The sequence below is a fragment of the Sphaeramia orbicularis genome, chromosome 15 (genome assembly GCF_902148855.1).
Source record: "Sphaeramia orbicularis chromosome 15, fSphaOr1.1, whole genome shotgun sequence".
Lineage (NCBI taxonomy): Eukaryota > Metazoa > Chordata > Actinopteri > Kurtiformes > Apogonidae > Sphaeramia > Sphaeramia orbicularis.
The window spans coordinates 36,533,947-36,560,334 of record NC_043971.1 but is presented as its reverse complement, the minus strand read 5'-3'; the positions used below and the strand labels follow the sequence as shown (position 1 = coordinate 36,560,334).

At 36.6% G+C, this 26,388-nt stretch overlaps 1 protein-coding gene across 8 annotated transcripts in view; it reads right to left on the bottom strand.

The window, feature by feature from the left end:
* The window catches only part of marchf8 (membrane-associated ring finger (C3HC4) 8), a 190,543-nt gene that overhangs the window by 21,741 nt on the left and 142,414 nt on the right, over nt 1–26,388 (bottom strand). For 7 of the 8 annotated variants that reach the window (XR_003937455.1, XM_030155625.1, XM_030155629.1 and 4 more), the window contains 3 exons: nt 16,486–16,565; nt 13,674–14,582; nt 1,857–2,037 (listed from right to left, as the gene is read on the bottom strand). Coding sequence is in view for 7 of the 8 variants with exons in the window: in XM_030155625.1 (XP_030011485.1) it covers nt 1,857–2,037; nt 13,674–14,582; nt 16,486–16,565 (1,170 nt within the window). In the remaining variant the exon portion in view is untranslated. The remainder of the gene's footprint in view (nt 1–1,856; nt 2,038–13,673; nt 14,583–16,485; nt 16,566–26,388) is intronic. The other variant, XM_030155632.1, reaches the window with a different exon arrangement.

The window sequence follows — 26,388 nt, the reverse complement described above, 5'->3', positions numbered from 1 at the left end:
CTTTAATAAACACTTCATACCAATACTAATATCTCCATCTCATCTTGGAGTTTTTTGCGCACCGGCACACAGGCGTGTTTGACAGTCTCCAGTGGGATCCAAAAGCTATTAACAGAGAAGTATTTGTTTAAGGCCTTTTGTGCAGCTAATGAAGGGTGGAAGAATTTTAATTAGAGTGTCCTGCTATCTTTAGGCCACAGCGATTGATAAGAGCTTTTAATGGAAGTGTACAGCCTCTAAACCAATTGAAATGAATCACATCCTCTGCCGTGCGCGCACACACACACACAAATACATACACACACAGACACGCACACAGGCTGGAGTTCTGCTCATGAAAACAGCTTCAAAGCTCAGTGTCACGCTGGTGTTATCTGCATGACAGATTGAAGGCAGCTTCTGGCATTTTCGGCTTCGTAGCAGAAAGAAAATACAGCAGCTTAGTTGGGACATGGTTAGCTGAGCCGGTAGCAGAAATTTATTAAGGGAGGGAGTTAATAAACACACATTCATTTTCTCACCACAACACACACGAGTCATAGTTTTTGCTATACTGGTAACATTATGACCTTGTATTAGCGGGAAAAAATTATGTTTTTCAAGTTCTTATCATTTAATCAGAGTAGTGATGTGTTTAACTTTTATGAATACAATCAAAAAATAGTAATCAGAATAATGAAATCCTAATAGGACAGACTCAGTCCTGTTGTAGGTATTTTAGATGGTCCACCCTGTTCCAATTAGAGTCAATCTTGTGAGTGACAGTCAGCAGTGAACCATTTAGAAAGAGACTTTTATAACAATATCAGATAAGTCTTTAAATGTTTTGCTGGACAAAGATGCTGTATTAAAATACTCTGTCACAGGAGGGACTACATTTTTCTAGAAAAAAAAAAAAAAGTCAGTTGAAGCATCAGTTTGTGCAATTGAATTATGTAGAAAAACGATTTATGTGGCTTCCTGAAAATGGTTTCAGTGGAACGATTAAGTATCCTTTTATGAAAGGTGACAAAGTCCTTGACTTCAAGTACATCCCGTGAACAAAAAACAGAAAATATAACTTTACTTCATGTGATTTAAATATACGACTAGAGGCAGTTTAGCCTTATCTACTAGAATAATAAAAAAAAGATAGAGATTTTTATTATTTCATGGTTTGTAGTTGTGCAAGCTGATTGAATGCTCTACAATTTTACAGTTTTTAGAAATGATCTGCCTCAGACATTAAATATGCTAAATCTCACACACTTTAATAAAATGAACTGAAAAACAAATGACAAAATTGATGGTCAGCTGATATTTTCAAGTGTTGTTACGCATATATATTGGTTTATGTACATTTACACAACAGGCTTATAAACCTTCCACTAGAAAGAACCTGTAAAGTGAATCTATTTTAATGTGCAGACTGTTTTGAAGTAGATCTGGTAGCTCTGAGGCAAACATTCCTTTGGAGTAAAACCCTTTTTCTCACTAATTCTCAGAATTTCACATTTTGACCTGAGACTTACAATGGAAACTACATCCAACCAGTATTTTTCATTTCAATTTACCTTTTTTTTGTGACTTACACTTGGTAACATTTCACTACTTTTATTCTGAAGGTATTTTACTTGTAAACCAGTGTTAACATGCACTTGATAATTAATGCATACATCACTAAAAAGTGTGAAAAAGACAAACTAGTGTTTTAAACTATCTCAGTTCAAGTGAAGAAAAAGATCCAAACATATATATAATATAATCCATTTGTCATAAATAATAAATCTGAATCATAGGGACACAATGTCAGTGTATCGAGTGTATATAGTATATAGTAACAGGATCAGCGCACACGCAAACAAACTGTGTCGTACCTTGCGCAGAGGTTTGAGTTTCGTCTCCATGATGAACTCGTATTTGCAAAGCTCACAGCAGCGGGTGTCGGAGCTCTTGATCCACTGCTGTAGACAGGCCTGGTGGACGAAGCGTAGACTCCCCGTGCAGTGGCATGGTGTGATCAGAGGACTCTCGTCATCCCCTTCACAGTGACAAATCCTACAGGAGCCAGAAAATACAGTCAACACTAAGCTACAAGGAAGACAGCTGTAATAGGCGGAAGACAGGGGAGGAAAGATAAAAAAAAAAAAAAATCTACAAAAAAAACAGGAAAAGATGTCAGGCGAAGCTGACAGTCTCCTAAAATATAATAAGATTTACAAGATACCCGAATGCAAACCTGCAGCACAATGTGTCTATTATAAGTACAAGTATTTTTAAAAGTATTTATAAAGCAGTGTGAGAGGGAATTTAATTTCACAAATAGAAAAACGTATTAACACCTTGAGCGCAGAGGACAAGCACGGGTCCCACATGAATAAACTCAATCATGGCAAACTGATTTGAATCAAAGCACTTCATTTTCAAGTTTGATATAATGATATTTTCAGGAAATTATCTTCTGCACTCTTGTAGCAAAGAGGTACAAATGAAACACAGGTAATCCAAAGCCACGTCTCGTCTCAAGGAGAGGGACTTGACAATTGGCAACAAACAAACATGGTGTTGCCAACAGTGAAAACAAATCCATACAAGACAGGAGACAGTAATATACACTCAATTTGAACTCATTACTAGCACATATTGTTTAAGAAATGAAGGAGTTATTTCTTACAGCAGTATTTACAAAGCCAGCAGGAAGTGTAATGCAACAATTTGGTACAAATGAAAATGGAACAGGTACAAATTAGAGGGAGTTTTTATATACATATACATATATATATATACATATATATACATATATATATATATATATATATATATATATATATATATATATATATATATATATATATGTGTGTGTGTGTGTGTGTGTGTGTGATGAGAATGTGATGTCTTTACTTGACAGTAATATATGAAAATGTATTTATATATATTTATTAGGGCTGTCAAAATTAACACATTAATTCAGATTAATCCATTTTCATGATTAATCTGATAACATTTTTTGACATACTTAACCCATCTGCAGTGCAGAATGACTCTGAACATCCCTGGCAACACATTTGGGGCAGTTTGTCGAAGTAGAGTTAGTGTCAGGCATGTGCAAATGGACAGTTGACCTGGTAGTGACAGGCAGCAGAACCAACCCATAAAGATGGAAGACACTAAACAGCACGTTGGTCCTCTGGATGGAAATATGAGGACAAAAAAAAACCCAAGACGGAACAGCTGTTTCAAGTTGTTTTGTTGAAACTGTTGAAGGTGTTTAATAAACCTGTTAAGTACATATATATTCCCGTCTTTCTTGGGTCTGTTTGCTCATGCAAAATGAAATGTAATTATTATAGATTAAAAATGAATGATATTTAATCGTGATTAATCAAAATGAACCCACAGCAACCCTGTGATTAACCTGATTAAATATTTTAATCGTTTGACAGCACTAATATTTATGTAAAAGCAAAGAGCAGAAACAAAGACAGACCAACACAGATAAAGACTGAACTGGAGGACAGGAGCAATAACCCTGCAATAAACAGTTTTGTTGCACAGCCACTGCATGAAATTGCATTTGATTTTACAGCCATTTTTGTGTGATTTTGTGTCCGGGTCCTGTATTTGTGTGCAGGATATTCTGAGCACAGACAACTGGAACATTTGATTATGCGTCTGCTCCCTCTCTGGCAGACTAGTGGACAGTTTTCTCTGGGTGAGGGGAACGAATCAGTTTTTAATATCTCTTCCACTCTCGACCACATATGACGGCATTTGGCAGCACAGATATTAGTCGCCCACAGTTTGGGCGAGTGTGTTTGTATTCATGTACGGAGGTAGTTGTGTCGCCTTGACCGATAAATCCTGCTTTCATTGTGTCATATCCAGGAAACACACTGCAAAACCTAACACTGACACGCGATGAGTCCGAATAATCATTAAATCACCATGCATTCAGACAGAGCTCCAGGTTGTGTTGATGGATAGGATTAATGATGTGAACCTGACTAACAATAGCTGAAAGTCAAGTCAATGTTACATGCAAGTTGAAGGACATTGTGTTAGCATTCAACATCATGACTTTGACTGTGTTCTTGGGGATCCTTAAACTGGGGCAGGCTGGGTAATGAATGCAAAAGCAGCTGCTGTGTCTTCAACAACAACACAAACAAGTATGATTAAAGGTCAGGCTCATGTCTGGGTTTACAACCAAGAAACAGTAAAAATATATTGACTGCTATTTGTGACAAATATCTTTTTGGGCTGCGGAAACACATTGGATTATTAAACATATGCAGGCAACTGTAGCTCCAAACAATTCTAGATGTTTGTTTCTAGACTAAAATTTGACATAACATCCCTTTTTAATCAATAAATTATCCCTTTTATGGTGAAAGAATAAATGTTTGCATGTCATCTCCAGTGACTGAATTAACACATCTGATTTCTGTCACATGACGACTTGATGACTTTTATATGGGGCACATGTCTCAACTGGATTTCATGCTTTGAGTTGAAACACATTAGTTTGTCCATGATTTAATAAAGGATCAGGATCAGATTCAACCTCAGATTCCTCCCGACTGCCAACCAATGCTGTGACCTTTTGTTAACAGTAAACAGGACGGTCATTATATTCATGTACATTTGACTGACTATCCTAGATAAGCACCTGATTTTCATGTTTCCAAGACCATTAAAGACCAAAACCAGATCAGATAAACCACCAGGAGTACAGTCTAGAATGAGGGAGTGGTATTACATTATGTCGAGTTTATGTCAAAGCCAATATAAGCCGACTTTGACTATATATTGACTTGATATTTATACACTTTTTTGTACAAATGTTTTTTTTTTTTTTACTTATTTATACTCCGTTTTAGTTATGTTTTTTTTAATGCTTGTTTATTACGTTGTATAGAGAGACTGTAGTTTCAAAAAACCGGAGTAAATTCTTTGTATTCTTTTGAAGATATTTAGCGAATAAAGGCGATTCTGATTCTGTACACACACATATATAACTTCAGGTGAAGCAGTTTTACATGTAAAAAGCTACAGTAATGATGAGAACAATGGGTGTGCACTTGAAAAAAAATCCAGTCTCCTATGTGTGAGAAAGAAAAACAACCAAAGAAAAATACGGGTGATTTCAAAATGAGACACATACCTTCAAACGTGGTCTTGAAACCAGCCTCAAGACCAAAACTGGTATTTAAAACTACACCACTACTGCACATTTTTTCCTTTATTCTTGGTGAAAACGCTTAGCAACTGCAGCTCGTTCAGTATAAGCACTACTTTTCTTTCTCTTACATGACAGTTAAGTGAATATTTTAGCTTTTGGGACTTTTTCTGATGAGCTTTAATCATTTAATGAGTTGATTAAATGATAAATCTAACAATAATTTAAAGAGAAATGCCAACAAATCACATAATAACAGCATTTTGGATTGTTTTCTGATTCATCAACCAAAATATAATCAGATGATTCAGCTTAAAGAGATGTTTTCTGCAGCGGTAAAACCCAAGTTACACAAGAGCCGGGGCAAGTGTTAAACCTGACTTCCGTTTCAAATCCCTCTTTTTGCCAGTTTTTAATATACCGTCCCATGAGTGCGATTCAAAGACCGGCGGCACCTCTAATACTCTCACAGGAGACGCGGAAAAAAAAAAAAAAAAAAAAATCAACAAAACAGAGACAGAGGGGGAAAAAAGTGAGAGTGAAACGGAGGAAAGAGCCGGGTGCTCAAATGGGATTGTCTTTATCCGAGTTCAGAGGAGGATAAGAACACATGAACACACATGTGCAGACGCTCACGCCCACACATGTTGAAGAGTGTGCGGGATCATGACTATTTGCAGACTTGGCTGATCTGGCCAAAGCGTTACAAGATTAAGAGACAAAGTGAACAAAGGAGGATAAAAATAGGTCATTTGGATGGGTTTCTCAAAGAGGGAGGGAGGTAGAGGGAGTGAAATGAGGACTGAGGGATTAAAAGATAGAGGAGACACAATTAAACATCTCCGTAAGAGTTTGTTTTGGATGTTTTTCCTATCGATTTTGCCTGCTCGGCTCGGTTTTTGTTTGTTTGCAAGGATCAGATGATGATGAACTGCAGATTCTCATCCCACACATACTGTACTGTACGTGTTTTTCAACAGACATCAGCCTCAGGACCTGGATTTGCAGATCAAGGGTTTGCTGGTGCCTGCTGAAATGGACAGATTAAGAAATTATTCCAATGTTAATGTGGCATTAAAAACCAAAAAAATAAATAAATAAAAAAATCCAAAAACAAATGTAGGAGAGGATAACCACAGACGAATCCTTACACCTCCACCACCAGCTGTGGTGTAAATAAAACGATCAGAGAATGACATTAGCATTCCTGTTGCAGAGTTTTGTAGAAGATGACAGTTAACTACCAGAAAAAAATCAAACCTAAGTCCTCACAAATACATGCTGCTTGTTTACTCCATACATTAAATGAATTACTGGACTGAAACATCTTGTACATTTGCAGCTGAATTAAATGGGTCCGTATTAGCAGCAGCAGCACATTCCAGATGCTCTTAGGCATGGGAGGGAAGTTAAAATTTAATTTGCATCGCTTGAGCAGCCTAAACACACCCTGTTTTTAACAGTAATTTCAAGACGGCAGAGGCACAGTTCGAGTGTGTCAACATTAAAATATGAGACGCAAAACAGAGCCAGGAAATCAGAGACAACACAAGCCGTGAGGGAAACCAGCTCGGCAACATTTCAGCCCTGGTGAAGACTTTACTTTCTTCCTGTTCTCTCTTGTCTGTTTCCTCATACTTTTTTTTTTTTCTTTTTTCCTGCGGCATTCACACAATCTCTGCACTCTTCTCTCTGTTCATGTGTCACTCTAACATCCTCCTCCCTCCAGCTGTTCCCTGTGCTGCCTTCACTCTCATGTGTTTGCGTGTTTATTTTCCAAATGATTTTTTTCTGTTTCTTTTCCACAGTTGTTCATGTGCTACACAGTGTGATATCAACAGTGTTTTGTTCACATCCTTTTGTCAGACTGTGTCATCCTGAATAGTTTAAGCTCTACATTGTGCAAGAGACACAATAATCAGAGAAAAACACAATTCAATTAGCTGCAGCCCCACTGGAAGCCTCCTCTTTCACACCCTCTGCACAACCAAAGAGGTTTCTCATTGCCTGTGTTTTCCTTAAAGACTATTACACTTCCTGAGGGGTAATCTTATCCTGGAGGACGGTTCTGGTCCATATGTGAACCACACCCACACACTTGAAGCTGCTCTGTTTCTTCCTTTACACTAATGATGCTAAGAAGCAATATTTTGATTAAATTTGATCACAAAGACAGCAATGAAACTAAAAGAATTGCCCCAATATACTGCAAAAAGCAGATGACTTACTCAATATTACACCTTTCACATCATTTATCTGTGACTGATGAAAAAACAAAAGAACAAATATTTTTATTGTCAATCTGTTATTTTGAGTTAAGTGATTTATTCCAAACGTGCAACGAAATTTAACAATATATATGAACAAGCAAAACATAAATAATAATACAAAAATCAACAATTAAGACAATTTTAGACAGAAGAACAACGCAATAGTTTCATTTACATACCCAAAAAGGGGTGGGAACAAGTGCAACTTATTTACTTAAACTCCATAAAATATTATTAATAAAATATATTTATCTCCCTCTTCCTTTTACATTACTGTTTTATATTTATATATCTATTTTATCAATTAAGTGATTAACTGATTGATTGGTTTGTAAAATGAGTATAAAATGAGGTGAGTTTGGTTCATAACCCAAAGTTACCAGAATTACCAGACTTTTCTGTCAAAAATTACTCAAACTGTTTAATTGATAATCAAAATGATTCAAAGACAGTCAATGATTTCCTGTATTTTTTGGTAAATAAAATAAAACAAAAATAAAATAAAATAAAACTACAGGTGGTATAAAAGAACTTGCTCTGTTTTCTACTCGGATATCCTTGTCAATCTTTGGCATAAAACCAGTCTGTGACATATGAATATAAATGAAACATTAATATAAATAAAATTCAGCAGTGTTTGTGAGGCTTTACACATTCACAACCCTACATCCTACAGGGGCTTTGGCCACTTGGGTGCAAAACAACAAACTAAAACACCACAAAAGTGACCTATCACACTGGAAAAAATGTTGACGAAACACAGGAGGCTATTTAAACATTCAGAAGATAGACAGCTACATTTATTTCACTTATTTGAACTTGTTTTCTGGTAACTTGATGGATCCTCTATACATTAAATCCACCTACAGAACAAAGTCTCCATGTTCTATCTGACACAAAGTTAGTTATGCTTCTTTTCTGTTGAAAACTGGAAATTAGATTAATGACAGTTTCATCAAAAAATATGCAAAGTTATTCATCAAAATAAGATGAATTGCAAAAATGGTGGGTTTTTAGATGTATCTGGAGCTGTTATTCCATTAGTGGGTGTATGCTTTTGTTTTATGCTGTCTGTCTGATATTCAGGCTGCAGAAGAGACAAACTGTGCATCAAATCTAGAAATATTAAAGACTGTATTATTTAACATGGAGTTGATAAAACCGAAAAAAAAACAAAAAACAAAAAAAAAAACCTGTGCTAGAATATATACAGGGTGGGGAAGCAAAATTTACAATATTTTGAGGCAGGGATTGAAAGACAGTGTATGACCAATTAGTTTATTGAAAGTCATGAGAATTTATTTGCCACAAGAACATTTACATAATAGAAAATGTTTTTATTCTATGTGTCCTCCTTCTTTCTCAATAACTGCCTTCACACGCTTCCTGAAACTTGCGCCAGTGTTCCTCAAATATTCGGGTGACAACTTCTCCCATTCTTCTTTAATAGTATCTTCCAGACTTTCTCGTAATAGTTTTGCTCATAGTCATTCTCTTCTTTCCATTCTAAACAGTCTTTATGGACACTCCAACTATTTTTGAAATCTCCTTTGGTGTGACGAGTGCATTCAGCAAATCACACACTCTTTGACGTTTGCTTTCCTGATTACTCATACGGGCAAAAGTTTCTGAAAAGGTATGGATAATAGTGTTAGGTATGATTATGACATCAATATATGTTTGGTTTCAAAACAATTGACGTAGTGCCTGCTGAGAAAAAACAACTAAATGTTCATTGTATATTTTGCTTCCCCACCCTGTATGTCAAGTTGGCTTTGATGGTGGAAATTCAGTTGCATGTGATACGCTGATAAGAGATCCTGTACATTTTGGGAAGTGACACCGAATGTAAACATGGATCAGTTCAATTCCAAGAAAACTCCTGGGGGAAGTTTGGTGCAAAGTTGGGTAACAATTCTCACTTGTTGTTTGTCACTATATGAAACTTCTTTCACATCGCATACAGTCATTTGAGCCTTTGTTTAAATATTGATTTGAGCGGCTTTAAGTCTCTCTGAAAGGTGACATTTCTGATAAGGAAAAAATCTCCTACTAGACTGCCAGCTTTGTACACTGCTGTCAATAAAAGAGCCGGCTAATGATTAACCTGCTATTCCTCTGAGAAAACAACCACCACCACACACACATACACACACAGGTAAGGTCACAGTGTGTTCAGAGCTCACGCTTCAAGCCACCTGACAGCTGAAGGCTTGTTTGTGTGTATGTGCATGTGCCGTCGGAGACTACGTGAGCTATTTGGAGCCAATAATCTGCCTCCTGATCTCTGGCCTTCACCTCGCCATTTCTAAGCTTGTGTTTCTCCCCGTCGTTCCGTCAGACCACAGCTGACGTATAAGGCTGTTTAATCTGAAACACACTACATGCAGCTCACGAGAGAGAGAAAAAAAAAAAAAAAGAAAAAGAAAAAGACAGATGTATGTAATTGGTTCTCAACATGTTAATGGCTTCACATCAACTTATCCATTGAACTACTGCCAAGTAAAGCAGTGGTAGATGGACACTGGACCTGACAAGGGCTTGTTCCTGTCTTTGTGTTAAGTCCTGTTGAAAAAACTTCACTGTTTATAAGAAGTGGTCCCTGTGTGCAGCCACAGCCAGGTTCCCTTTGCAGACAGGGATGCATAATGGATGAAATCAACTGCTGCTTGAAGCCAGTGGGATAATGATGTGTTGGAAAGTAACAGAATACATCTAATGGTGTTGCAGATTTAGAAAACAACATATGAGTAACTATATTAAATTACAGTTACAATCTAAATAAGTCGTAATCAGAACACACTTATACTCAAATCCATAGATCATTGATGGGATTGTTATTTAAGGCTGTATTATTTGCTTTAACATATCATGAAGTATGACTGCTCTCTTTATTTAAGAGACAGAAGGCTAAGCACAGTGAACCTCAGAGTTGGAGAGAATACTGTCCTGCACTTTGCTTTGAACATTAAATTGAGGCTTTTGATACGAGTAGATTCTATATTTTCCCACTCATCTTATGCTCAAAACAGAGAAGAACAAAAAGAACAAAGAAAAACAGAGACTGCCTTAGCAGCCGGTGTTGTAAATTTTAAGAGGATTAGATGCAAGACAAAACAACACATTTAGAAATCAAGTGCACACCGAGTGTTCTACCATTAAGCTGTGAATTCACTGCTCTGTTTTCATCTTAGTTTTTTTGATTCTCATTCTAGCTTTATTCATTCAAATAAAAAAAAAAAAAAAAAAAGGAGGAAACGTTCGAGTTTTCATTCTTTTTGGAGAGAATATCACACTACTCTTGTATTTACATCTGTTCAGTAGGTGTTCATATACGTTTATAGTGATGAGGATGCAGTCTTCTGTAGGAGGTAGTGTTGTGTGAAGAGTACAATAATGCTATAATATTTCATAGTGATCCACGCAGTAACAATGTAAAAAAGTGTAGGAGAAATTGCTGTGTATCCTCGAATTTAAGCATACTTTAAAAGAAACCCACCCAAGATGCCTCCAAAAACACAGGTCAATGTATAGAAATGTAGAACCATCAATCCTGTGTTTATTTAACAGAAGTAATTACATCAGATAGATAGATAGATAGATAGATAGATAGATTTTTTTTATTTATTATTTTGCTATTTATTATATTCATTATTTTGAACAAAAGATGAAGGTGCACAAAAGGCAAAAAGAAACTACCAATTTAACCCTTTCATGCATGAATTGTGAGAACCTTAGTCAAGATTTTTTTCTTCAGTGTTTTTATTCCTCCTTAGGCATGAAAAAAAAAATACGATCGAGTTTTTTTTTTCTATGGAGTTACAAAAATATCCATGCATTTAATTTTTGAAGTAAAGAAACGTGTTTAAAACCCAATATCAGAAAATAATATGAAAACAATGAAATAAAAACATTTTTAATGCTGCTAATCTGATGTCTTCTCACATTTTAACATATTCTAATGCTAGTAATTACTCACTTCATAGAGATGCTATGCAAAAAAACCTTCTTGTCTAACAAATATCAACTGATTTACACTTAAACATGTTACTGCAGATCAGGTTTATCAAGAACAGCAAAGTTACAGTAATGGTATGAATGTCAGTGTATGGGATGGTGCATAAGTGTCCACTGTGTTGGCTGATATGGAACTAAAACATCAAAACCCATGAATATACAAGAGAACAGCTGGAGAAGAACTGTCCACTGTACTGACCTATGCATGAAAGGGTTAAACAGGACACTCCAATATATTGATGGAAATAAGTCAACCAAAAAAAAAGAAAAATAAATGTCACACAATCTATAGCTATTTCATTGGGGCTCTTTCACAATACTTAATGTCCAAAAAGCAGTAGGAAGAAGCAAGCTGATATTGTCCTACCCCAATTTTACATGACTTGGCTAATCAGCTAATGTATACAGTCCATATGCTTTTTGATTTGCTTAATTTGCTTCTTTTGTGACACTGAACTAAGAGGAAAAAGCCCTAATACAGCTCAGAGTAAACAAACCATAGGTTTAATTGTGTAAGCGTCATCTGCAGGGGCTGCTCGGTAATCAGACATTATAAACTGTCCTGTCAGCTTCGGCCAATGAGACGGCATGCAGGCTGCCATGTGCAGAAGAATGATGACCGTCGCGCTGACCCACCCCGGCAGACTCCACTGATTCAATGCTCTTTATTGCCCTTGTCTGCCTCAGTCCCACAATTTCTCAGACACGCTCCGGACCTCAATACTGTTTTATTTTCTACCCAAACTGCTCTGCCTCTCCATCTTTTCCTTTAACGTTGTATATTCCTGCCTCTGAATGTCTCTCTCTGGAGCTTTTACCGCAAATCTGAATCGTAGGGGCCAGATCAATCACAAATCTTTCAGGCCATGTAATAAAACCCTTTAATGCCTCATCGATCTGGCAAGGATGAAAAATTATTTTTAACAATCACACTTTGACAACGCGATGAAAAACAAGGCAGGGTGTTTTGACAACAAAAAGTGAAATGGAATGACATGAAATTAAATGAAGTCAGATTTCTGTTCGGGACACACACATATATGGGGTTGATTCAGGACATGGTGTGTGTGTTGTAGAAGTGTGTGTGGACTGAAGCATCTACTCCTGTGGTTAACAGCGACACTCTATTTTGTCATTTGGTGACTATTTCAGGTGGTTTCCTATCTTCCGCTACCTATCTGTGAGTGTTTTTAAAGTCCCCCTCGTTGCAACTGCAACTACACAAAAAATGGTAAAAACATATGTGTTTTTATGTGGTGTTTTCTTTTGGTGGGATTTAGATGTGTTCCTGACCCAATTTTGCAAAGACACTGAATCCTTGGCTTTGCATCGCCAAAGAGTATACAGTACATAGTCAAACATTCCCTCTATTCCAGGGGTGTCAAACTCATCTTCTTTCAGGTTCCACATTCAGCCCAATTTGATCTCAAATGGGCCGGACCAGAAAAATAATAATAATATAATAACCTATACATAATGGCAACTACAAATTTTTGTCTTTGTTTTAGTGCAAAAAAACCCCCATTAAATTATGAAAATATTTGCATTAACAACATTTACAAATTATCCAAACAAAAAAGATGTGAATAACCTGAAAAAAAAATTTCTTAAGGAAAAATAAGTGCAATTTTAACAACAAAGGCACAAAACATTTACCCATTATATTGTTGAAATTGCTGTTAATTTTCTTAAGACATTTCAGGTTGTTCATATTTGTTCAGGTTATTCACATTTTATTTTTAAAGGACAGTTTGTTAATGTAAATATTTTCATAATTTAATGAAATTTTTTTGCACTAAAACAAATACAAAAATAGAGTTGTCACTATTACACTATTTATAGGTATAATGTAATTTTTTTTTTCACATTAAACAAGAAGAAAATTTCGAGTCATTATTTAGAGGTTATTATGCTGTTGTTTTACTTGAGATCATATTGGTGGAACCTGAACTAAAATGTGTTCAACACCATTGACCGTCAATATCTTCAGTGTAATTTTTGCACTGTGCAAATTCATCCCACGGGCCGGATTGGACCCTTTGGTGGTCCGGTTTTGTTTTTGACACCTGTGCTCTATTCCATCTATTCCAAAACGATGCACACTACATGGGTGAAAGGCTCTCTGCTACTCTGAGGGTCACTGCCACGTCACGGCACAGGGGTGGTCTGGATTCTACCACTGCACAGGAAGGGTGGATGTGGACTACACCATCCAGACAGTCACCCACCTGCAGCAGTCCCCAGATAGTGAGTAGGGTGACAGCGGCTCAGTTTTCTCAGACAGAGGGGTCGCACAGCAATCCAGGTCACTGTCCTCATCCATATAGCACATGGGAGCTTGGAGACTGCACGACCCGACCTTGGCGCCTGTATCTGGGGTCTCCAGATGGCTCGTTCCCCTGGGAGCCCGAACGGCTTGATCATCCTCAAACACGTCGTCATCTCCCAGTAGGTCCTCGGGGGCGAACCCGGCCTCGCTGCCTTCGTGCAAGGCGCTAGAGGACTTGGTAATGTGGAGGTGGGAGGCGTAGCTGCCCAGCTCGGAGCACTGCAGGCTGGCCGAGGTAGAGGATCGAGAGAAGGGGAGGAAACGAAGCAGGAAGTTGGAGCTGGGAGGAGGATGAGGGGGATGAAGGAGGTGGTTACTACCGACCGGGTCAGATGGGACACAATGGGCAGGAGGGACCACCAGCATGTATTTGTAGTTATTGGTGAAGGAGGGGACCAGGTGGATGTGGGTGCGTGTTGAGGAGGCTGGACTGGGGGTCTGCTGCGCGGGGGCTGAGGCCAGCTTGCCGTTGAGTGTGTGCGCCCTTCGATCTGTGCTGCATGGCTGCTCGGGCTTCAACTCCAGCTCTCCCTCGGAGCATGTGCGATCGATAAAGTTCAGCCCACGACAGAGACTATCCACGCGCTGTCCGACATCGTTCAGCGACACAGAAAATCTGAGTGAGCCATTTGGGCGGATGTTGACAGACGAGGGCCGGAGCAGGGACAACCAGTCTCGCTGTTTTGCAGGTTTATACTGTCGGTCTATGCAAAGCGTGGTGACTGAAACATCCCCTGTATCCTGACACGTGTTACCGTTAGAATTTAACAGAACCACCGCCGTCTGCTTCGGACAGTCCTCATTCTGACTGATGGTGTGAATGTATGCGTGTTCATGAAAGTGGAACATGTAATACAACAAAGGTGGAAGGAGGAGGGGAGAAGTGGCAGGAGAGAACAAACAAGAGAAATGACAGAGATGTCATGCATTTGAAAACAAAGCAAACTTGGAAAAGAAAAAGGATTTCAAGGTCCTGTCCTGGGAAGACTTCTTGAATTATCTAAGGTGTACAAAAACAGTTTTACGACAGGGTAAAGGCAACCATGTGATAGTGCACTGCAAGTAATAAAGCAAGTGATAGTAATAAGATAAATCAAATTACTTTTCTCAGGTTCATATCACTGTTTGCAAAGAAACACTTGGGTCAGCAAGAGTGCAGCCAGGAAAAGAGTAAACTCAGAGAGGTGAGGTAGACTTTCAAGTGTGGTACCTTCCTTGCAACACAATCCAGACCAAACAGCTGAACTTTAGTCCAAAGAAAAGAGGTGGCCCAAAATCAGATCTAGTCATCTCTAGTGTGAAAACATATGTTTGTACTGTTTGTTGTTTTGGACCAAAAACATGAAATAACAGCAACTATTATCAGCCATTAAAAAGAACCAGAAGGATAAATGAGTCGCAATCCCACATGGAGAGGAGGAGATGACATTACTAACAGAAATGTAGCCTGACAAAGTGAGAAAAAGTCAGAAAAGTGAAAACACATCAGACACCTGCACGTCTGTCTACAAACCAATCTACAGTAGTGGAAAAAATAATTTCAGACACCCTTAAAAATTTACCCAATCTCAAATTTTATCATGAGATATTTACAGACAAATCTTGTTTGTGATATAAATGGTGTGGCTGCATCAGACAGATAAAATGATTATTTTGTTTATTGTTAACGAGAAAAAGATAACAAAACTAAACTCTTGACAGTTTCAACTTCGTCACCGGGATTGTTTCTAGGGGCATTATCTATCTGAAAAGATTTGACCTCAAAGGAAGAGTGCACAAGCAGAAGGGAGCATGTGGGTTTAAAGAGAGGCACTATAGAATTCAGTGACTTAAGACTGATTCTTAGTGCCAGTGTTTCTTAACCTTTTTTGAACAAAGGCCCACTAACGGCACCATAAGCCTCCTGCTGCACCCCCTATGCCCGACAAAATTTGGGATCAAGGTGGGGGGGGGGGTTACATTATTCTAATAGTAATGCAACAAACCTGTACTAGTGATGGGAAGTTTGGCTTTTCTCAGAGAGCTGGCTCTTTTGGCTCAGCTCCCAAAGAAGAGCCGGCTCTTTTGGCTCCCAAACAGCTCTTAATTTAGTATAATTTGTAGCCCAATGTTTGAGCCTATCTTACTGGTTTACGTGTTAATAAACACTTTGGCATTTGCTGTTTTTATGAGAAGCCTTATAAATGCCTCATTTTGTGCATTTATTCTGTCACAAAAGCATTCTTACTTCTGTTTAATATTGGAGTATGTGCCTCTGTTATATGCTGGAACTTACACACGGTCTTTATGCGGAGCTATGACCCCCATACTAACCCTAAAACTATAATAGTCCAACTCCTTGCATTTCGACATGTGGGGAATCTGCTGCATCTCCTTTGTGCTAATAGCCTGTGAGTGCCTTTTCGTAATTTTTTTCCCCCTCCCATCCTGTGTTGCGCCTCCCGCCCCCACTCCCCGGTTCAGAACCACTGCTTAATGCAATATATGAGAAATGCATGGGGTGTCCAAACACTTTTTTTCCACTGCTGTATGTGAAGTAAAGGGAGATGGACACACCTAGGTGATGACAACTTCAGTGCGCTTGTAAAGTTCCAGTGTGAAAGCAAAACTAAAAGGATCAAATGTATATAATGCAACAAAACTGTGACCTTTGGTCCCTGGTTCAGATGGGAAAAGCCCCATAGGGTGTAAGCAGATGTCGAACTCTTTACCTGCAGATGTCCTGACTGGAAGGAGAAACCGATGTTCTTGAGAAGCTGCAAGGAGCATTGACAGAGGTCGGGCTTCCCGCCTGAGGGAAAAAAAAAAAAAGGATTAACAGAAGGCAATATAATCATTCAAATATAATGTAAAATACCAACCGCATTATTCGACAGTTCATTTCAAAATCATATTTCCTGTGTGGTGACATTCATCAGACTCTTCCTACTGTCATTTACTTTTCCTTTTCTGATTTTAACAGAAAGACTGAGAACAAGTCACACACCAGCGCACAGGATGATATAAACAACAATGACAAAAAAACATAAGAGTGACGGTTAATCCATCTGATTAAAGCAGTGCGGGGTAAAATCTGTCTCAGTGCTACTCAGAGCTGACAAACCACGGCTACACAAAGACACAATGGGAGACAGAGTTAGAGGGAGAGTTAAAAAGAAAGAGTCGCAGCTGGAAGACGCAAGGCTACAGACAAGTTATAAACAGAAGTCCTTCAATGCAGCACCAGCATCCATGGCACTTTCTGACAATTAGTAGCAGAACGTTTTGTAAAAATGGAAAAGTGAGGATTTTATGGAGCACTTGGATTTGTAAAGAAAACACTGGTTTAGTACAGCTTTGGTCTTATTGTCATAGTTTGATTCCATCAGTTGACTTCACTGTCCTCATATATTGCATATTTGCTGAAATCTGTAACGACACTGCAATCAACTCCCAACAGAGCAATAAACACAGTGAAGTAAACCCCCGAATGAGAGGGAATCTAATGAGAGAGGAAAAAATAACAGCGCAATATGAGTAATATTCATTTTGTAATCATCTTGGCTATAAAAATTCACTGTACATAAGCATATAGTGTATAAAAGAAATGAAGCAGCCATGGACCATATTAGGGCTGTGGGTGGATGGACCTGGATCTGTGCTGCCACTTCTGCTAATTTTCTGAGAATACTGAGCACACTGGTGATTAACACTGTGTGAAACTCCAACTAACAATACCGTTTCATATGATTGTGCCTGTATAATAGTAATGTACATTATAAAGCTCTATTTGCATGAGACTAATATAATCTGCAAATACATGTGAAAATTGCAGTGGTCATCTATGATCTTAACCCATAACGACCCAGTTCTACTTTTGTGGCAGCACCCAAATGAATTTTTCTCTCCATCTAACCTTTCTTAAGTGAATTACCAACACTTATTATAAAATTATCCTCTTTGTTTTGTCTTATTTCAGTGAAAATCATGTATTTTCCTACATTTAATGTACTGATCCTGCAAATGTTCATAAAAGCGCAGCTTAAAGTTGAGGGTTATTAAATCAAAAGTACAGAAAACTTAAGAAAAAGTGACTTTTTCAGCAAAGATATTAATAACTGAATATTAACCAAGTGTCTCCATCCACTGGGTTTTACTGGTGAACAGGGCTGTGTATTGGCAAGAATTTGGCGATATGATACAAATCACAATTCTAGGATCATGATACGATATATCACGATATATCATGATACTGTTAAAAAGACAATTTTTTTGTTGTTTCTTTTTTAAATGATTATTTCCTGGAAACATTGAATTACACCAGAAATCTGCACAAATACTAAACACATTTTTATTTGATCACAAAAGGATTTGATGCTATATCACAAAACGTTCCTGTGTTAAAACTTAAATTCTGTTTTACAGGCATCTTGTTCAAATGTTTATATTCTATTAGTTCAGAACTGACATCAGAACATTATTTTAGTTCAATCCCAACAAAGGAACTAATATTATTGAATAAAAGAGTGTTAAATAATAATAAATAAGATATAAACCACTAAAGAAAACCAAAAAAAAAAAGAACCTCCACCATATCTGCATTTGAATAAATACCTAAAAATATCAATACAGTACTTTTTAATATCAATACAGTACTGTGAAAAGAACTATCACGAAATATTGCAGAACCGATATTTTCTAACAGCCCTACTGGTGAATCAATTTTGTAGAAGATGACAGTGTTTCCAAGTTCACTACAGCGCCTCTGAATGTCCACATGAGTCATATCTGATGACCATGAAAAGATGACAAACTGCATTTTACACCAATTATTTCCATGTATTGATTAGTGGATCAACAGGTATTAAACATTTTACATCAGTAGATGGCTTTGGTTTATGTTTGGGTCTTTATGGGTGAATCAGTGTGAGCTGCCCATGTCTGTGACTTGCTGGAGTAAAAATTCTACCAAAAATCCCCTATATCAGTGAATACAAGGGTCCTGTGATAATATCTGACATATCCGTAATTTGGTGGGATATGTTCCATGCATTTATTCCATTTCCTGGAGGATGATAGAAGTTGTGCTGATGATGACAAATGAAAGCTTAAAAGTGGTTTGGATGAAAATTCAGGAGGCTCATGTCGCAGTGTAGAATTGATATTCACTGAAGGAATGAACTTAAATCCTTTAGAAGAGTGATATCTCAAAAGTAGATGAGATGGATGACAGCTACGGAGCATTTTTTCTGTCTTTCAGTTTTATGTAAGTGATGAACCTGCCCTTAATATCAGAACAAGAGAACGGAGAATGATGCCAGTAAATTCAAGTAAAAACCAGACTTCACTTTGCGGAATAAAACACATACATGGGGGTGTGAATTTCCATACTGCATCAGCAGAGGTCTACAGGTCACACTGGTCCTGTGAGAATATGGTGTAAAACATACGAATTAGCACTAGCTGGCCTAATGAGTAGACCTAATAGTCCAATACTGCACTCATGCCAACATCTGCTAATGTAGCTGGTATTGTACTACCAGTAAATTTTACAGAATATTTGTGTGATGAAATCCTTTGGCATGGTTGTTAGTGTAATTTATTAACCAGAGGTCGAGTAGACCTGTTTGTCATGGGGAAAGCCAGAAGGCCGGAAAGTCCACGAGAACAGGTAAACGAGCTCGCAATCATAAGCAACACAACACATATTTTGGAAGATGATTATTTCATCAATAACATTTTCGCACAAGTACAAGTTCACCAACAAGCACATTTAATAGAAGGTTGAAACACAGGAGACATCTTTTAGTGCAATTATGGTTTTATGTGCAATTATACTAACATTTCTCTATTTATTACTTATTATATTTATATTGTGGTTTTACTCTATTGCCCTTTTATGCTTTATTGTCTTATTTATTGTTCTGTAAACTGTTCTTACATATTTTTGGCTGCTAAGGCGTTTTTATATTTCTTGTGTCTATGCAAGAAGTCGATGAAATGTAATTTCATTCTGCACTGTATCCGTGTTGGTATTGTGTTTGAATGACAATAAAGTGAATCTTGAATCTTGAGACCAGAATGACTACACCGACTTTGTATTCCTACCTGGCAGACATGTTAGCTGTTTGTGGAAGGGCAACACTAAGCCTGTTTACATGACCATAAACATCCAGTAACTGGGACTAATCAGATCTAACGTATTTACATGTATTTAAGAAATAGGATAATCAATAAACCCTGGTTTAGATGCTCCAGTCCATTATCAGATTTCTTTCGGTGTGTGCACGTACATAGTGATGGTACACAAACTTCCTGTTGTCTTCCGTTACATTTGACTCTGTAACTTACTTTATAATTTTAATTGTGTTGACACAGACGTAAAAGAGCGAAATAAATTAGATTAACCATACACGCAGGAAGATATTGGAGTATTGGGGAAAAATCCAGGTATGTTCATGTCATTTCTCATAATCAGATTACTGCTGTTATCTGAAAAAGTATATCAGATTATGCCGTTTACATGATCACTGAAATAATCTGAAAACTCCAGAAATCAGATAATGATCAGACTATTAGTGCATGTAGACAGGCTTATTATTATACCTTAAATCAGAGGTGTCAAACTCATTTTAGTTCAGGGGCCACATTCAGCCCAAATTGATCTTAAGTGGGCCAGACCAGTAAAACAATAACATAATAACCTGTAAATAATGACAACTCCGAATTTTTCTCTTTGTTGTAGTGCAATCAAAATTAAATTATAAAAATATGTACATTTGCAATCTATCCAAACAAAAATGATGTGAATAACCTGAAAAAAACTGAAATTTCTTGAGAAAAATAAGTGCAATTTTAACAATATTACACCTCAACTTACCATTTATACATGCATATTAACGGATTGGATCTACAAAAGGCACAAAATACTTAATAACAGGAAGAATAATGTTAAAATTTCACTTTTAAAATTTCAGGTTTTTTACATTTCATTGTTAAGATAGTTTGTAAATGTTAATATTTTCATCATTTCATGTAAGTTTTACACTAAAACAAAGAGAAAAATTTGGAGTTGTCAATACTTACAGGGTGGGGAAGCAAAATTTACAATGAACATTTAGTTGTTTTTCTCAGCAGGCACTACGTCAATTGTTTTGAAACCAAACATATATTGATGTCATAATCATACCTAACACTATTATCCATACCTTTTCAGAAACTTTTGCCCATATGAGTAATCAGGAAAGCAAACGTCAAAGAGTGTGTGATTTGCTGAATGCACTCGTCACACCAAAGGACATTTCAAAAATAGCTGGAGTGTCCATAAAGACTGTTTATAATGGAAAGAAGAGAATGACTATGAGCAAAACTATTACGAGAAAGTCTGGAAGATACTATTAAAGAAGAATGGGAGAAGTTGTCACCCGAATATTTGAGGAACACTTGCGCAAGTTTCAGGAAGCGTGTGAAGGCAGTTACTGAGAAAGAAGGAGGACACATAGAATAAAAACCTTTTCTATTCTGTCAATTTTCTTGTGGTAAATACATTCTCATGACTTTCAATAAACTAATTGGTCATACACCGTCTTTCAATCCCTGCCTCAAAATATTGTAAATTTTGCTTCCCCACCCTGTATTTATAGATGTAAAGTAATATTATGTTTTTCGCATTAAACTAAGAAAATTTGGAGTCATTATTTATCGGTTATTATGCTATTATTTTAGTTGAGATCACACTGGTCTGTATGCGGAGCCTGAACAAAAACGACTTCGACATCCTTGATTGTTAGTATCTTAAGTGTAATTTTTGCGCTTTGCAAATTCATCCCGCGGGCCAGATTGGAACATTTGGCGGGCCGCATATTTGACACCCCTGCCTTAAATCCTTCTGAAAGTGGTTAATGACAAAGAAAATGCAGCAAACTCAAAACGTATGGGTGAGATACTCATATGATGTTTATTTGCTCGTATCTTTTGGCATCAAAAGTGAGCAAAGTAGTATCTATAAACTGGGATGTTCAAAATCAACATTCTGGATAAGATATTTCCTGTTTGTCTTTATCTTATAAAAAAACTTGGCTTTTATCTGATTTTGTTAAAAACCCATTTGATCATATCGTTTTTGTCCAATTCTTTTAAGCCCCGTGTTTCCACAACTCGGCCATTAATTAAAATTACTAGAAACTGTGGCACGAGTTGTTTAACACTGTTTGAACAAGGCATTTTCTTAAGCTTTCCCAGTGCTTCTACAAATATACAGATTAGATGTGAGAGTAAAAAATGGGTTAGTGAGTTGGAGCCTGTGTTTACGCTGCCAATGTAAAGACACAGAGCAGGCGGTAATTCCAACAAGAAACTAATTACCTATTGATTGAATTTCTAACTGAGGGGAAATATATAGCCCACGGGCTGACACCAATCAATACGAATTCAATGTCGATCTCTGCCCTTCACTCTATTGTTCTGCCTGTGAACGCCACAGCTTTTATTTTCAATTAAAGCAAAAGAAACCAAAACATACTGTCCTTCTGTTTTGTGTTCAAGTATTTTTTAATAATTCTTCCAGAGCAGCACTTTAATCCAGAGATTTCACTTTCTCCCTAAAGTTTTATCTTGTTTATGTTTTAGATCATGGTCAGGTCTGTTCTTTGGACTTTTAAGAGCATGGACATACATCTAACTCTGAGAACAAACAGTTCAAACATGACAAAAGGATAAGATCACAGCAGTAAATTATTGTTACGCAACTATATTTATCTGCTTACAGTAAATGAAACAGTGGGTTTCCTCTTATGAACCCAAGAGAGATAAAGAAAAGCAACAAAAACTGTCTGACTTCTGTAAAAAAAAAAAAGGATTTAACCCTCAAAGACCTAAAACTATTTTTGTGGTGCCTTCTAAAGGTTTTTTATTCTATGCATTGAACCTTTTGATTTTTCACCATTCATTATAATATTATCATCAGGGTTTTTGTTGTCAGAAAATAATAGAAAATGTTTTCAAAAGAAATTAAAACTTTTTTTGTTTACATAACAGGCATGAAATGGAATGAGTATTGCTAATATTGAAAGATGTTTCATGATTTGTGTCAGAAAGCTACTGTTTGGTGCAGGAGTACAAATGTATAGCATTTATTTTGTTTGTCCCATTTGTATCAGACAGCTATTATTTGGTGAAGGAGTACGAATGTATAGTACTTACTTCGTTTGTTTATTTATTTTGATTGCATTGGGCTGTTGTATATGTCCTGTTTGTGTGTGTGTGTGTGCGGGCGTGAATGGTGTAAGATTAATGTAAAAATTTAAAATTGCAATGTAATGTAGAGGAGACCCCAGGAAGAATAGCAACTGATATCATCTTAGCATCTTAATAAATGAAATGAAATCAGCACTTTGTATTTTATGTGAAAATGAGGTATTTTCCTACATTTAATTCACTGATCATGTAGATGTTCATAAAGCTTGAAGTTTATTTTATCAAAACAGACAAAATTGAAGACAAAAGTGACTTTTTCAGCAAAATATCATTAACTGATCAAAACAAGCATCTGTAACCACTGTAATTTATCAAACTACATGGGTTTTACTGGTGAATCAACGTTGTAGGAGGTGACGAATTTATGATGGAGCCTCTGAACATCCAAAAACCTCATATCTGATGATGATGAAAAGTCAAGAAACTGCATTTTACCTGAATTATTTAGTTAAATTGATAGGATTATTGAGCCAAAATGATTAAATATTTTAGATCAGTGGATGCTTTTGGTGACTGTTCTGGTCTAATTACATTCAAGCATTTTATACTTTATATTTTACTTTCCAGAAGTAGGATTTAAATACTTTAATGTGCAATTGTATTATTATCTAGTTTAACAGGTGTATTATGGAGGATGATGTGTTTCTGTGAACTTGGAGTCTGTTTCGTGCTGGAAGTCGTTCGTCGTAAACTAACAGTGGATTACATGCACGGTAGTGGCTCCAATACACTGATTCTTGCATAACGGAAGTTGAATTTTCTGCGATTTTCTTTTTGTCAAAGCTTCTTTTTTCTCTTTAGCTGCAGCAAAGTACAACATTACTCTACTGCTTATAAAGATGATCAGCCGTTGAAACGTCCAACCTCATGCACAACACAAACATCACACAAACATAATACACAAACAGAATCTTTAACTCTTTTTCTTTTTTTTTCTTCTTTCTTCTTTTTTTTTACTTTTCTCTCTTTTTAAATTTTTTTTTTTTTTTTTTACAGAATCTTTAACTCTTCAATAGTCTAATCACAGTCCTCATAGATAATCATGTGACTTATACAAATACAAATATTAACTAATACCAGTGTTTTGTGTTTACTTTTTATATACATTTATTTGTAATATGTAACTTTTTTTTTTTTTTTTTTTAATGTATTAGTGACCTGACAAAACCAAATGACCGTATTTGTGAATGGAAATTAATTATTTAATTTAATTTTGGGCTACTTTTCTTCCATAACAAGGGAGGTAATAAGTAGATTTTTGCCTGTACAAACCATTCAGTTAGGAGGTCTTACTGTCCATGTTTGCTGTGTTTTCATGCTGTATCCGAAAAACAGGAAATAATCTGGTAATTAATATGCATGCTCATTACAGTCCAACAAAAAAAACAAAACAAAATAAAAAAAAAAAAAACAAGCCTTATTCTCACGCTACTGTACTTTAACCCAAAACGTAATCACTTGATAAGCCTAAACCAAGTTGTTTTTGTGCCTAAACCTCCCACTGTCTCTGAAGCAGTGATGTGTGACATTATCATGTTATCTGGGGGGGGTTCATCCTCTATTCTTTAGTGGCACTAATAAATGCGAAGCTCTTTTGGATGGTATAAGATTAAATATGTATTACAGGTTGGAAGGCGATTTTGGCTATGGATTTTTATTAATCATTTTATTTTACTTGGTTGAATATAATGTTCCTGCTTCACCATTTCTGTTAATCATTCATGCAGTTATCTTGAGTGCGTTAGCCAAAAGATAACCAAGCAGAGTTAAACCACGGGACGATAACAGACTGTAAAGATAGTAATGATTAACTTCGCAACTGCTAGTATCTCTCTCTCTTTTGCTCTGTCATTCAGACAGCCAGACGTCCATTTAACATCTGCTCTCACATAACAGCCAGTCTCTTATGACAAGGACCTTAGCTGATGAGTAAATGAATACCTGCTCTGAATGGATAACCAACACTGCAGGCGACAACTTGTGAAAAAACTGGTGAAAGGAGGCGTCAGGAAGTCTTAGTCTGGACACTTAACACTTTCCGCGTGCATTGTTGAAACTGTACATTGCGATAAACGCCCATCTCTGCACTCAATCTGTCTTTTTTTCCCCCCATGATATTTTCACTTAACACCTATTTATTGTGTTTTCTGTAACAATTGTCTCATTCATTATCATAACTTCCTATTTCACGAGTGTCTCACACACATCTCCACCATGAATTAATTATCATCCCCTTTTCCACTTGTGTAACCTTCACCACTTTTCTTCTCACATCTCTTCTCCCTCTCTCTGTCTTTACCAGTGGAGAAATACAGCTCCTACTAACTTTCTTGCCTTGGGGGACATTTGAAAAATAACCCTTAAAGTCTAACAGAGTCGATGCATGGCCTCCCCTCAGTGAGAAGTGGGAGGCATCTCTGAACAGATGAATTAATAAGACCAGATGTTGACGAGATATTAACCCTTTCATGCACGAATTAGGAGAACCTTAGTCAATATTTTTTTCTTGAGTGTTTTTGTTCCTCTTTAGGCATGAAAAAAACAATGCAATTGATGAACATATTTTTCATGGAGTTACAAAAATGTCCAATCAGCTGGACACCATGCATTTAAGTTTTGAAGCAAAGAAACATTTATTTAAAAATCATCATCAGAAAGTGATATACTGTGTGAAAACTATGACATAAAAGCATTTTTAATGCCGCTAATTGCTAAATTGCTACTGTTTTCTCACATTTTATCATACTCTAATATTAGTTATTACTCATCTCATGGAGATAATATCCTCCTGAGACCCAGGAAATGGACAGTTTTAGCTTTTTTACATAAAAAAAAAAAAATGTCTTGATTGGAAACTGCATAATGCAACAGTTTTTTCAGATAGATTTTTAAAACTTTTTTTTATTTACAGATTGATTTTTTTTTTCATTGGAATGTCCTTTGTAATGGACAGCATTTCTAAAGTAAAACTGTCAAACTTTTGTCCCCTACAGAGGACAAAATGCATTGCTGGGTCTCAGGAGGATATGCAAAAATAAATAAATAATAAATTTTAAAAAATTGTTTGTTAATTACAGACTAATAACAATTAGCAATTGATTTACACTAAAACATGTTACTGCAGATCTGGTTTATCAAGAACAGCAAAGTTACAGTAATGATATGAATTGCAGTGTTTTGAATGATGCATAAGAGTCCTGATATGGAACTAAAACAACAAAACCCATGAATAAACAACAGAACAGCTGTAGAATAGCTGTCCACTGGAGTGACCAGTATGCATGAAAGGGTTAAAAAAAAACAAACTACCCTTAAAGAATAAGAAAATATTTATCTTAATTAAATATAATGCAAAACATTCAAATTATACTTAATACTGA